We start from the raw sequence: 15,312 nt of genomic DNA, 5'->3' as shown, positions 1-15,312 counted from the left end.
CCCTTTATAGGCCCTAAAAATGAGTCTACATTATGACGATGTAGCACACTCATATGGCTGTGCCCCTGTTTATACACTAGGAAAACACCTATTACTCCATTCAAAAGGGAAGGCAGGACCATTTTAGTAGCCTAAGCCAGCCTGACAATGGATAAGCAAACAATAAAAAACATCCACATGTAAGGCTAACCTGGGCCAAATCCCATCTCCTATGTAACTTTCCGCTCATCACTACTCACAAAGTACTGAAGTCAGAGGATCACCAAGACACCCAATCATTTAAATGAAGGAATCAATGATGGAGTTACATCTAAAAAGGAAGAGAAAATTCATGAAGGCCTACTCCATGTAGATTGGCTGGGGAGAGGCAGGGGTGCCCCTCAGCTCCATCTGTCCACTTTTAAGCTCTCACACATACAATTTTCTGTTTCTGATCTCCTCCAGTCACGTGTCTGACAGAAGACTATGAGGAGCCAGAGGAGGCAAAGGGACATCAGGAGAGATGGGGGAGTGCTTGTCACTAGAACCCCAGAACTGAAAAGCTAAAAAAACTTCACACTTCAATCAAATTCCCTCCTCCTGCCCACCCAAAATGTTTGCACAATTTCTTTATTAACATGTAAACCACTTGGTGTCCTCACCTCTCTGATCCTTCTCTGCAGTTCGCTTTGCGTCATCTTGCTGCTGCATCTTCGAGATGGACATACTTGTGAAGGTCGACGGACAATTGGAGACTCTCCTGGACCCAAGGATGCAATAGACGAAACTTTATCTCTCCTATTGAAGCTCGAGGACCGTCTGGGGCAATGCGTGGTGGTGGGCACAGCCAGAAACTGATCATTGGAAGATGTTGTTTTAGGAGGAGCTGAGCAGTGGGGATTATCCACTAAATGCTGTGGGAGCTGCCTACTTCTTCTCATAGAGGACCTACGGGTCAGAGGTGTTATGAAATCCAAATCTTGCTGACATGGCTCAGGTGTGAGCGGCCCATGATGCTTGACATTTACCTCCCAGCCAGGAATGTTTTCCATACTTTTAGACATACCTATAGGTGCAATCCAAAAGAATGTGAGAGGAAGGAAAAGAGAAGAATGACAAAAAAAAAAAAAGACCTAAGTAAATAGAAATAATGATGATGGTTGGAAGATTAAAATGTGTAATGTATTTTAACTTTTCAGGAGCATGTAACGCTCCCGTTCCATGGCAGCTGCTGGTCTCAATCCAGCATCATGGTTTTGGCTGGGTTGCACTCTTCCTGTCCTGTCAGACTGTCCACCTGCAGGGTAATTGGTTTAGACAATGCCTCTTGGTGCAGACCAAACCTGTTTATAGCCTTCCAAACCCTCAGTGTTATGTTTTTGATAGTGTTTGCATTCGGGGTTCAAGCTCCCTGTTTGCCTGCCTTGTTCCCATGCCTTGACCTTTGCCTTCACTTTATCCCCATCCTTCCAGCTAGATTGGATTTCCTTGTTATCAACCTCGGATGGGACTTTGGACTACTCTCTGAACTCTGCCTTTTGACAATGGATTTGACCCTGACTATTCTCTGAACATTGGAAAAACCAAACATGTAACAGGCGCATAAGCTGTGAAGAAGGAGCGTCCCCCCGGCAGTAAGCATGCTCAGAAACGCGTCGCACCTCCAGTGACGTCATCCACATACGACTGCTGACCAAGCCTCACTTCCATCGCCGGACTCCGAGCCTCGCTCTCGCCCCTACTCCGCCGTCACTGCCGGCCCCGGTGAAGAGGAGTCAGTCCCAGCAGGATGGCTGTACAGACTGGATGACACTACCTACCACCCACCTATCTTGGAACCTCCAGGAGGGTCTTTTATGCGTACCTGCTGATTTTTAGATGTGAGTGCATACTTTTATTAAATAAATGTGTTTACAAGTCTACACTCAGAGGCACCTCTTTTTCTCCTTATCCTATTCTCTGAACATTGCCTGCCTGAACCCAGACTCCAATTGCACCACTCTGCCTGTCTGCCAACTACAAGTACCTGTTTGCTGTGTTTAACCTGCACACACCCTGGTGTGGTAGCCAGGCACTATAGCGTTGTGTATAAGGCCTTGAGGCAACCAAGTCCTTGAAGGCCTGCTTGCCTTATGGAAACGGGGGCTGCTATAGGTGAAGAACACAGAGATAGCTATAGTGCCTGACCACCTATGCTAGGGGTAGTTGTGACAGAACTGAGGTGAAGAAGAGGGGAGGAGGTGGTTAATTAATACAACATATATACACTTACCTCGACTAAGCATTCCTTTTCTACCTCTATCTTGCCCATGACCAAACCTGTGGTCCTCCTTTTCTCTGGCTCTTATGCTGAAAGAAATAAAAAGCTCATAAGTACAGTATGTGAGAAGTACATTGACTTCCTTTACTTGGAGGTAGTAAAAGACCTACTCATTCTGTGTTTCATGATTCCTAAGAGAAAGCTTCTCCAGATGATTGGACAAGTGTGCAGAAGTACAGGCATTGGCAAAGTCCTCTGGGCAGATTGAGGCAGCGGGAAAAGGTCCAATCTTAAGAGTCCGTTGACTCTGTCCTCTCCAGAGGTTGGTGTCTAACCTAAGGGAGGGAATTTAGAAAAGTCTTATCTACCAATACTATGAACATAAAAGTATTAGTAAGAATTAAAAATGAATCTAATTTGAAAAGGACAGGGTCTGATATACATACATACACACACACTGTAGTTGCCATCTAAAAAGCTTGTGCTGGAGCAGTCCTGGACATCTTAAATATTGAGTACCAGGCCCAGAATTAAACTCTTAGGAATAGGGTTGCCACCTGTCAGGGATTCATCAGGACAGCCCGGGTTTTGAATCATACTTCCGGTTTTCAGTGACCGGACACATTATTTAGACCGGACTGTGGCTCCCTAAGATAGCTGGAGAGAGGATTAGATGTTCTCCGCCCTCCAGTCTGCAGTGGCCAATAGAGAGCTTGCACTGAGACTAAGAACTCACCTGAGTCTCAGCGTGGCACTGCAGTGAAGTAAAGACAGTCTGTCTGGGGACTAGAAAGAGGAAGGAGGGACTTTCTTTGCAGTTTATTATCTGTGAGCACATAGGGAAAGGAGGGGGGGGACAACTCTGATGTGTAAATGGGGGACACCTGGGGGCACCTGATGTAGGGGGGGAATTATGATGTGTGAAGTGACTCTCATGGGGACAGCTGATCTAAGGGAGACTCTGATGGGGGCACCTGGTGTATAGGGGAACTCTGATGAGGGCACCTGATGTATAGGGGAATTCTGATGGGTACACCAGTTGTAAGGGGGGAATGTGCGCAAAATTGAGTGCATTCCTGCAATGCACAAAAACACGCAGAGCCCTTTCACAGGTGTGCAGTGGTGCCATTAAATCTTATTGGCACAACCACACACCTTGCTTTTGCGCTGATTCACCTGCGGCAAAACGTTTGGTAGCAAAATACTATGCATTTTGGTGCAGCACAATTTTTAAAAAGATACAGGTTTTAAATCCATTTGTACTACATTTCCTTTTTCATTTGTTTTGTGTACTACAAAAAGAAAAAAAAATTGCCACGCGCCATTAAAGTGTTCAGGTTAGGCTTGAAGAAAAGGTTGCAACCTAACTTTAGAATCAACTTATGGCAAACTAGAGTCTATGGCAAAGCAAATAAAAGCCTGCACTGATTGGCCTGCTGCTTACACGACCTCTTCCAGACGAAATAAATGGACAATGGATAAAGAATGGTAAATAGAAGTAACAGGTGGTAAAGATGGATTGATAAAGACAGATCAGCAAGAGATAAGGAAATATTGATGGTGGATGTTAATTTTGAAAAGCAGATAATTAATTGCAGAAGATAAATGATGAGCAGTTATGTCAGTGCCTGATCTTTAACCTAGAACCTCTACTGTGTCTGGCAATGATGCTTTTTGCTGAGCTACCTGAGTTGCTGGACAGCACCCTGTCTGATTCATTGGATAACCCTGCCTTTTGCCTTGACTTCTGCTGAATCTTGAACTCTTTGCTCCTCCCATGAACTTCCTGATTCAAGGCATGTCACTGCACATCCTGTTTACCAGATTATTGTACTCTCTTCAGCCAGTATCTCGTTCTTGTTTTAGCTGCTGCCACCCATATTCGGCTACCACCTGTTATCGACCCTTGGCTTGTTCTTTGACTACACTTATGCCTGATCCCAACCTGTAATTACTCATTACTCACCTTTGGCTTGTTTACGGACTAAGCTTCTGTTTGATCCTTACCGGCTTATCCACTACTGAACCCTGGTTTGCTCACCTTCTGGTGGGGTGATCCTGAGGCCCACAACCTGGTACTAACACGCAGCAAAATCCATCTTCACCATCTGGAGCTCTGGTGAACACCAATTAGTACTTAGACTCTGCACCTCAGGTGAGCCCATGTCATCCCCCAGGGTGACTGCCTATGTACCTATCCTGCTGGTCGGTGAAATGCAAGCTAATGCTATAGAAACTGGTCTTTGAGCCTGACCCCTGATCATGACAAGTTATGAACCATGTACGATGGGAGATGAAAGGTTGATGGTTGTACATAGACATAGAGAACATACATTTTTAACTTACCCAGCCTCAATGACAGTGACAACATCCCCAGCATCCAGGGGCAGCTGAAAAGAATGGTTAACTTCCTTTAGAAGCTTAACCTCCAGAGGTTTCATCTGCAGAAGGAAGACATTGTCTATCAAATAAAGGGCTAACAAGAGAGGACAATTTGAGTTTCTTCATAAGTAACATCTTAGATCAGTGTTTCTTAACTCCGTTCCTCGGGGCACACTAACAGGCCAGATTTTAAGTATTACCTCGGGGAGATGCAGACTAGAATACTGCAATCACTGAGCAGCAAATTAGATCACCTGTGATGTATTTCAGTTTTCTTGCAAACCTGGCCTGTTAGTGTGCCCCGAGGACCGGAGTTGAGAAACACTGTCTTAGATCATCGTAATAAGTGTAAGCTCTCCTCCAAAAATAAAGCATAACATACAGATGAAAGACCTCCTAGAAATTGGATGAAAAATAATGTATTCAAACATCCACAGTATAGCTGCAGACACAGTATCTCCCCCCAGAACCACAATGTGTTTTATCAACAAATAGCTTGATCACATCGAAACACGTGGTGAAACACGTTAGGGTGATGGTGCTTCAGGAATGGAAACACTATGGCTGCAGCTATAATAAAGATGTTTGATTAAATTACTTGTAAGAGCAGAGATCGGAGTGCAGCTCTCATTCATCTATGAAGCGAAACCCTCTTAGGAGCCGCTGATTAGGATGGGTCCTCTGTTCTTTGCCTCAAACTTTTCAAGAACCCCAGCCTCCCTGACACACCAGGCTGAGGGTACATTAATAAAATATCACAGGAAATGATTGAAGGTAATACTTGGCTCCTGGTAGTAATACTATATCAAAGAGAATGGGCACAAAACCAGGTAGTAAACACAAACCTAATATATTTTTTCACCCAATATGGTTGGTAATGAGGCAAGCATAACATGGATTAAGAAAGATAACAACACAATTTAGCTTAAAAAAAAAAAAGATTAACCACGATAGGTGCCTTTTGGTCCGCAGTGTATCAGGTTTTATCTACTATCTTCCACACATCCCTTATTCCTGATCCTGCTTCTGCGTTCCTGAACCACAAGCCACCTGATCTCACACGTCGCCAGTTTAAACTTTTTCTGTATATCAAAAAATGGGGTAAAGGGATAAGTGAGTCCTCAATCTCCCCAAATCTAGAGGAACTCACTGGGAAGGGGGAATGGGAGTGGGAAGAAAGCTGGATTTTGGGGTACCAATACCTTTAGGTTAAATGTAGCTTAGATATCATTGTTTTTATAAAAAATATATCTTTATTGAATATAAAATCAGAGAATACATGATAACAACAATTATGACAGGATTACATATAATTGACACAGTTGATGACAACTAAAATTGACACAAATGTGGAGAGTAGTCGGAATATCTCCACAGTTTTCTCTACATGTTTCGCGAACTAGGCCGCTTCTTCAGGAGAAATATGCATGAATTTTTACCAGAGTCTATAGAGTAAAACAAAATCTAAGTCAACAACAAAAACATATATGACCAAACCATGAGACATAAGGGGTCTTTTTTGCAATAAAGACCAGGAGAGCAGGTTTGGGGTGGTGCTGTGGACATAGGATGTTTCACCTCCTTGAAATTGTTATAATATAAAAAGTAATATTGATAATAGACCTTCAAGATGAGAGCAGAGAGAAACGGAAATATAAATCCCACATCTGTTGAAGATTATTGTCTACAGGATCTATTTTACACCAGAAAAAAAGGCCAATGTTAAAGACGGACCATCAAGGATTCATGAAAAATAAAAGCAGTGGGCAAGTGTGGAAATACACCTCTAGACCGGGGGTCTTCAAACTATGGCCCTCCACTTGTTCAGGAACTACAATTCCCATCATGCCTAGTCATGTCTGTAAATGTCAGAGTTTTACAATGCCTCATGGGACGTGTAGTTCCTCGACAGCTGGAGGGCCGTAGTTTGAGGATCCCTGCTCTAGACCATTACGGTTCAGAGTAAAGGCCAGTGTTTAAGACAGACCAGCAGGACCAATGAAGGATAGAAGTAGAGGGCAAAAATAGCAAAAGTCCTCCTAGATCCATCACAAATCAGAGTAGAGGGCAATATTGGAGACAGATGTCCTGAGTACATTTTACATTAGAGCAGGGATTCCCAAACTACGGCCCTCCAGCTGTTGCAGAACTACACATCCAATGAGGCAATGTAAAACTCTGACATTCACATACATGACTAGGCATGATGGGAATTGTAGTTCCTAGACAACTGCAGGGCTGTAGTTTGGGAATCCCTGCATTAGAGTACAGACCAATGTTAAAAACAGATTTTTAGTAGGACCCATGAAAGATAAGAGTTGAGGGCAAAAACTGTAAAAGTCTTTCTAGATCCATTACAGACCAGTGCAGAGACCGATAGCAGAGATGGATCTCCTGAATCCAAACATTGGCTCCCCCTGAATCCATCAGAGGATACACTACAGGACAGCAGTACCAGGATAGGGTTGACCAGTGCCCAGGGCAAAGATCCAGAATTATGTGTCCCCCCCCCCCCCCGGTAATAGATGGTGTAGAATAGGTGTACCACCCTGTGTCCATTCTTTTGCCCACTGTAGGGTCCACATACTGTTCTGTAGGCTCCACTTGTCCCAGCCCTACAGGACAATATTGGAGACAGTCCTTTCAAATTAGAAGACAATATGTGAGATAAATTTCTTTAATACAATTGGAAGATCGCTCACCTCTTGTAGAAGGCTCAGGAGAGTGGTAAAATTTGGCCTCTCTTTCGGTATGTACGCCCAACATTTCATCATCACATTGTACAAAGCAGGAGGACAATCTTCCGGGCACTCCAGCCGCTCATGACCTCTTTCAATTGCAGCTAAAATCTGGAGAAATAGAGACCGTTACCAACTTCAGGATGGGAAGGTAATTGGTAGAGATGTGCATCACAGAAACATTGGTTTTGTTTCGTTTTGGATTCTTCGTTTAAGTAGAAGTCCGTCCTAACACTAAACTCCCACTATCTATAGACCTCCAGGATCTAACACTAACCTATCTAGCCCTGTAAAGAAGAAATCAGTATATTTACCTTTTTTGAAGCCGATTCGACCCGATCCCACGCTGAGCTGTCAGTCGCGGCTTCACTGTGTAGGCGGGTGCAGAGGACACAGCTGACAATCGAAGTCCTATAGTAAAGCCTCGTACACACGCAATGAATTTCCGCCGACCGGTCGTCCGTCTTTTGTCCAGAGTGGTGTCTGTTGGTTGGATTGTGCCTAGACTGCACACAAATTTTCCCGCATGACAGAATTCTACTTCAGAAGTGATGTCATGTGTTGGATTGCTTTCTTTGTGTTCTTTCATCTCTGAGCATGCCTAGTCTTGCTCATAAGATTTTTCCCCATCAAAATCTGTACTGACTGCACGAAAATCGGACGTGTTTTGACGGAGGACAAAAATTTTATAGCCTGCACACCAGAATTTTTTCGGCCGAAAAGTCGGAGTCGGTTGTCGGAAGCATCGTACTAACAAGCCGAAAATCGGCAGATCGGTCATCGGACGAAAATTCCCGGCCGAATTTTGACTTGTGTGTACGGGGCTTTAGTCTATGGGTGACGTCACTTCCCATTCATTTTACAGCCGCTGTCGGCCATGTCCTTTGCAGAGCTTAGATGGAGGGATTTTAGTTTTAGAGTGGCTTTAACACTTTAACTTCCCTAGCGGTATTCCCGAGTGTGGCTCAGGGTTAATATAGAGTACCAAAAGCGGTAACCCTGAGTCACCCCCATAATAAAACTTACCTTCCCCTGCGATCCCCCGTCATCCTCCAGCCATCCTCCTGCTATCCTCCCGCTGTGTGCTTGGCCGATGCCGGCACCGGTCTTCCGGTTCCCTTCCCTGCGAGCGTTGTGATGCAGGGGGGTGGAAATGGCGGCAAATTCAAAAATGTAAATATACCAAATGAGATGATAGAAAGCTGTTATCCTAACGGATTACACTGTATCATCCCATTTCACCACAGGATTTCACCTGGTGACTTTTCCAGTGCCCTGCCTGTGCTTTTCCAGTGCTCTGCCTATGCTTTTCCAGTTCTTTGTGCCTGGAAAATAGAGAATGACCATGGCGTTCAAAAAGTGTTCTTTTTGCGCAAAAGTGCTTTTAGACGAACTGGAAAACAGCGACAGCTAAAAGCGCTTTTAGACAAACTGGAAAACAGCGACAGCGAAACTTAAGCGAGTTACTTGAAGAACTGAGCGATAGCGATTCGTGGGAAAAATTGTCACCAGGTACGGAAAGTGAGGACAGCGACGATTCTGATGTCTCTTTCTGGCACATCGTTCCGTTGGAAATTCTGAAGAATCATTTGATATTCTTCCCAAATTTTTTTTAGTTTTGGTGCAGAATGAGTAGTTGGAAAATAATAAAGAATTTGATGAAACTACTCATTCTGCACCAAAACTAAAAAAAAAATTGGGAAGTATATCAAATAATTCTTCAGAATTTCCAGGAAAGGACCATCCCCAAACTCCTCCCACAAAGTTAGGAGTATGAAATTGTCCACAATGTCTTGGTAGGCTGATGCCTTAAGAGTTCTCTTCACTGGAACTAAGGGGCCAAGCCCAACCCCTGAAAAACAACCCCCACACCACGATTTGGACCAGTGGTGAAGACGACTTGCTGACCTTCAAACCGAGCATCAGAATTTTGGGAAGAAAGGGAATTGAAGTGACTTTGAACGTGGCATGGTTGTTGGTGGCAGACGGGCTGGTCTGAGTATTTCTGGGATTTTCACACACAACCATCTCTCAGGATTACAGAGAATGGTGGGGAAAAGAGAAAATATCCAATGAGCGGCAGTTGTGTGGAGGAAATGGTCGGAGGTCAGAGGAGAATGGGCAGACTGGTTCCAGAAGATAGAAAGACAACAGTAACTCAAATAACCTCTCATTACACCCAAGGTATGCAGAATACCATCTCTGAATGCACAACACATTCAACCTTGAACCAGAAGGGTACAGCAGCAGAAGACCACCCCGGTGCCACTCTTAGATAAGAACAGAAAACTGAGGCTACAATTGGCACAGGCTCACCAAAATTGGACAATAGAAGATTGAAAAAATGTTTCCAGGTCTGATGAGTCTGGATTTCAGCTGCAGCATTCAGATGGTAGGGTCAGAATTTGGTGCATGGATCCATCCTGCCTTGTATCACCGGGACCTCATTGGGACCCTCAAACCGAATATCAACAGAGACTTCTTGCACCAACATCAGCTTGAAGCATTTATTAGCCCCCCACGAGGGGTATATTTCTGTGCTGTGGTTTTTAATGTTTTTGGTGAATATATGGGGGATTCGTTTCTTTTCTTCTAGTAATCCCTCATGTACTACATTACACTTTTATGATCAAAATAAATAAAATGTTCAATTTTTTATAAATTATGGATTCTTGGTTTTCCTTTTTCAATTGGGCCCTGAAAACCCATACTTTCTCTACTTTGTGATATATCACCGGTTCAGGCTGGTGGTATAATGGTGTGGGGGTAATGGTTCAGGCTGGTGGTATAATGGTGTGGGGGTAATGGTTCAGGCTGGTGGTATAATGGTGTGGGGGTAATGGTTCAGGCTGACGGTATAATGGTGTGGGTGTAATGGTTCAGGCTGACGGTATAATGGTGTGGGGGTAATGGTTCAGGCTGGTGGTGGTGGTGGTGTAATGGTATGTATGGTCTTGGTACACTTTGGCCCCTTAGTACTGATTGAGCATCGTGTAAACGCCAAGGCCTACCTGAAAATTGTTGCTGACCATGTCCATCCCTTTATGACTACAGTGTCCCCATCTTCTGGTGACTCCTTCCAGCAGGATAATGCACCATGTCACAAAGCTCCAATCATCTCACCACTGGTTTCTTCACCATGACAATGAGGTCACTGTCCTCCAATGGCCTCCACAGTCACCAAATCTCCAACCAATAGACCACCTTTGGGATGTGGTGGAACAGGAAATTTGCATCACGGATGTGCAGCCAACAAATTTGAAGCAACTGCGTGATGCCATCATGTCACTATGGAGCAAAATCTCTGAGGAACGTTTCAAACACCTTATTGTATCTATTCCACCAAGAATGAAGGCAAAATTGGGTCCAATCCGCTGCTAGCAAGGTGTACCTAATAAAGTGGCCGGTGAGTGTGTATGAAGGACATTCTTGTTAATCAGTTGGTATTTCGTTGTTTTGTATGATATTGCACATTAATATTTTTTGGAGATTGGGAGTGTGGCACATTTTTATTGTATTTTAATTATGAATTGTTTGAACACAATTTTGTGCATGCAGCAACCTACGGATTGTTAGTTGATTTTTTTTATTAGGTTTATTTTTATAATTTGAGAGTTATCACTTGGTAGTGTAGGAGTTACTCACTCACACATATGTGATCGATACATTACCTGTCTCCCATTTAGGCCAAGCCACGGATCCTGTCCATAGGTGAACATCTCCCACATGGTGACCCCGAACATCCAGACATCACTTGAGTGTGAAAAGTTGCCAAACTTCAAGCTCTCTGGAGCACACCTACCAACCAGAGGGATAATAATGGAATCATTAGTGTTTATGACTTTCCAAACATAATCCAACCTTAACCTCAACCCCTAATGTAACAATACAATATAATACAATCACAGTACATTGGCAACCCTCCCCTTATTTTTATTTTTTAGGGTTACATTTTTGGGCATAGATGTCATGAAAATATTGGTATCTGTATACGGTCAAAACATTACATATATATCAGAAATTATACTATTGTAGTTCAACCCAACGAATAATCCACAAGAAGTGCAGCAATTGTTATGCAACTGTTAACCACTTGCCGACCGCCGCAAGTACATATACTGCAGCGGTCAGCCCCTCACAGGCAAAGTGACGTATGGGTACGTCACTAGCCTGTGAGGCTCTGGGAAGCAAGCGCGCGCGGCCAGAGGCGCGCTCCCGCACGGTCACGGGCCCCCCCCGCGCGTGTGACCGGCGGACCCGATGTCCGCCGGTCACTCAGCGATCGTCGGTGCAGAGGGAGAAAGGCGGGCGGCTGATGTAAACAAGCCGCCTGTCATTCTCCCCTGTGTAGGAATAGTGATCATATGGTTCTACTATTTAGGACCGTTGATCACTGTTCCTACACCTCAAGCCACAGCCAATCACAGTTAGAATCACGCCCCTAGGGACACACATAACCCCTCCCTCTAAAAAAAAGTTAACCCCTTCACTACCAGTGTCATTTTACAGTAACAGTGCATATGTATAGCACTGATTACTGCAGTAATGTCACTGGTAACCCCAAAAGTGTCAAAAATGGCAGTCAAGTGTCCGATCTGTCCGCCGCAATGTCGCAGTACCGCAAAAAAATTGCAGATCGCCGCCATTACCCGTTAAAAAAAAAACAGAAAAAAATGACAAAAATCTTTCCCTTTGTTAGTAAACGCAATAACTTTTGCGCAAACCAATCAAAATACGCTTTTTGCGATTTTTTTTACCAAACATATGTAGCATAAAACAAATTGGCCGAAAATGTTAAAAAATTTTGATTTTTACATTTTTTTGGGGGGAATTTCATATAAAAAAATGTGAAAAATACTGTTATTTTTGCAAAATTGACGCTCTTATTTTGTTTATAGCGCATGATCAAAAAATCGCACAGGTGATCAAATACCACCAAAAGAAAGCTCTGTTTGTGGGAAAAAAAGGACGTCAAATTCGTTTAGGTCCGTTAAAGTCACGCAGTGCTGAATCGCAAAATAGGCCCTGGTCAGGAAGGGGGTAAAATCTTCCAGGGCTTAAGTGGTTAAAGACATATCTTCATTTTCTATGGTTAATTCGGGCATACCAACAATCTTCATCAACACAGACTTTGTAGCCTGAAATGAAGACAGACTCAGTTTTTACCAAGTGCAACTTATAACATCCAAGTGAAAGATATAACACCTTTGACAACGTCTATGATGACGGAACGCGTCAGAAATGTATGACGCACGTAAGCACGCTTCCGCCACGGCCATTTTGGATATTCCATGTTGTTTTCATTCAAGCATTATGTGAGTACCTGTCTATTCTTTATCAATACATTTGGTTTTGGACGTATTACACTATTGGATCCCCCTTCATTTTTTTTCACGAGGTACTTGTGGAGGAGTAGGGAATGTTTTGCATCTGATAAGTTTACATCCATTTCGGTTATAAGAGTTTATGGAGGATGATGATCGGTGATCTGCTGAGCTGAAAAGTAGTGGGGGGATCAGCGGATTTCCACATTACTAGAATTAACCTCCGGGCATGGAAAAGGGCCCCTCCCACAGCTCCTCCTCTATAACACCTTCTAGGATGTTCAGTAGACAGCATATAGTATCTATTGGGATTTTTACTTTAAATATCATGTTTAGGGTATTTATGATTTGGCTCCAGTACAGGTGGAGTTTTGGACATCTCCATAGCAGATGGATCAAGTCCCCATGGTCTCTTTTGCACCTAGGACAGTGTGACTCCATATCATATCTCATCTTGCTCAGCTTCAGGGGAGTATAGTGAGCACGTAAAAGAATATACAGCTGTGACAACTTCTGTGCTGCATTTAACCACTTTACCACCGGAGGATTTTCCTGCTTTACGTCCAGGACACTTTTTGCGATTCAGCACTGTGCAACTTTAACTGACAATTGCGTGGTCATGCAACGCCGTACCCAAACAAAATTTACGTCCTTTTTTTCCCACAAACAGCGCTTTCTTTTGGTGATATTTGATCATCTCTGCGATTTTTTTTGCGATATTAATAAAAAAAGCGACAATTTTGAAAAAATAACAATATTTTTCTACTTTGACAGTTAAAAAAATATCCAATATATTCAATTTTTGTCATATATTTAGGCCAAAATGTATTTAGCTACATGTCTTTGACAAAAAAATTCTCAATGAGCGTATTTTTAACCGCTTTAAGACGGAAGGTTTTACCCCATTCCTGACCAGGCCATATCTTGTGATTCGGCACTGCGTTACTTTAACGGACAATTGCGCGGCCGTGCGACGCTGTACCCAAATTAAATTGATATCTTTTTTTCCCCACAAACAGAGCTTTCTTTTGGTGGTATTTGATCACCTGTGCGATTTTTACTTTTTGCGCTATAAACAAAAAAAGAGCGACACTTTTGAAAAAATAATAATATTTTTCACATTTTTTTTATATGAAATTCCCCCCCAAAAAATGTAAAAATCTAAATGTTTTAACATTTTAGGCCAGTTTGTTTTCTGCTACATATTTTTGGTAAAAAAAGTCACAATAAGCATATTTTGATTGGTTTGCGCAAAAGTTATCGCAGCTACTAACGGGACATTTATGTCATTTTTATTGTTTTTTTTTTAACTAGTAATGGCGTCGATCTGCAATTTTTTTTGTGGGACTGCGACATTGCGGTGGACAGATCGGACCCTTGACTGACATTTTTGACACTTTTGGGGTTACCAGTAACATTACTACAGTAATCAGTGCTATATATATGCACTGTTACTGTAAAAATGACACTGGCAGGGAAGGGGTTAACTTTTATTGGTGATCAAGGGGTTAATGTATGCCTGGTGCTTACTAATGTGTGTGGGGGGAGGGGACTATGTGACACAGGGACAGATTGCAGGTTGAGCTATGCTGAATCCTGCAATCTGTCCCTGCCTGTCACTTAGGAGTTCCACCCGCTCTGTTTACACAAGCGGGCGGATCTCCTCACTCGATCCCCGACGATCGGGGAAGAGCGGCGGTAATCACCGCCGCTCCTCCCCTGGCCCGACTCCCGCTGTGACTGAATACAGCGGGAGCGAGCCTCCGGCGCCGCGCGCCGCCGAGAGAGGGGAATGTCTGGTGACGTAGGTCTACGTCACCAGACGATAACGAGCCACTGTGCCGCAGTAGCAGCACAGTGAGCAGTGGGAAAGTGGTTAAAGAGCAAGTACCCCACCACCTGATATGCTTCTTCCCATTGCTCATTTGATATTAGCCCCAAATTAATCCTAATTGTTACAATGAAGGCTAGATCCTACACTTTGCGACACAACAATGTGCGGAATTCCACCCTCACCATGCAAAGGGTATCTTTTGGCCAGGAGAGGTGGTGTAATGATCATCATCTGTTGCCAGTATCCTTGTCAATCCAAAATCTCCAATCTTTACCACCTTTTCACTGACCACCAATACATTCCGAGTTGCCAGGTCCCTGTGGATGAAATTATGGGTCTCAAGGTAGCTCATCCCAGAGGCAATCTGGATGGAATATGACCACAAGAGCTGCAGAGAATACACCCCATTATAGGAGTGCAGGTGACTGAGTAAGGATCCAAGAGGTGCCAACTCTGTAACCTGAGACACAAGAAAGAAAGACAAAATGTCCTTATTATAATGTTATACATATCCTACCTCTGTAACCAATCAGAGGCAGGGTGGGTAGACTCATTACTTTCTTCTATGCCACCTTGAAATTCGGATTGAGACTCATAGCTCCCTTCTGTAAAGATACCCCTTTTGTGTAGATGCCATTTCCCTTAGTGTATATTAAATTTTTTCCTCTACAGTTACCCTAGCCAGGATAGTTTTCTTTTTTGAAATATGCCATTGCTGCGCATGTGCACTCAAATGTCTCCCCTGCAGCCACAGCCCAGCCATTACTGCAACCATAGCCCAAATCTCCTCTTCAC

The 15,312-nt window shown here is 43.5% G+C and overlaps 1 protein-coding gene across 1 annotated transcript in view; it reads right to left on the bottom strand.

Moving 5' to 3' along the window:
• Positions 1–15,312, bottom strand: part of LOC309552162 (activated CDC42 kinase 1-like) — a 55,765-nt gene that overhangs the window by 3,891 nt on the left and 36,562 nt on the right. The window contains exons 4-10 of the mRNA XM_082252975.1: positions 14,700–14,977; positions 11,031–11,157; positions 7,324–7,470; positions 4,586–4,680; positions 2,410–2,574; positions 2,252–2,328; positions 642–1,045 (exon numbers count right to left, since the gene is read on the bottom strand). Coding sequence (XP_082109101.1) covers positions 642–1,045; positions 2,252–2,328; positions 2,410–2,574; positions 4,586–4,680; positions 7,324–7,470; positions 11,031–11,157; positions 14,700–14,977 — 1,293 coding nt within the window. The remainder of the gene's footprint in view (positions 1–641; positions 1,046–2,251; positions 2,329–2,409; positions 2,575–4,585; positions 4,681–7,323; positions 7,471–11,030; positions 11,158–14,699; positions 14,978–15,312) is intronic.

This window comes from Pelophylax lessonae (assembly GCF_965119305.1).
Source record: "Pelophylax lessonae genome assembly, chromosome: 4".
Classification (NCBI taxonomy): domain Eukaryota; kingdom Metazoa; phylum Chordata; class Amphibia; order Anura; family Ranidae; genus Pelophylax; species Pelophylax lessonae.
Note: the sequence above shows the minus strand (reverse complement) of the source record. Positions and strands in the feature narration are given on the sequence as shown.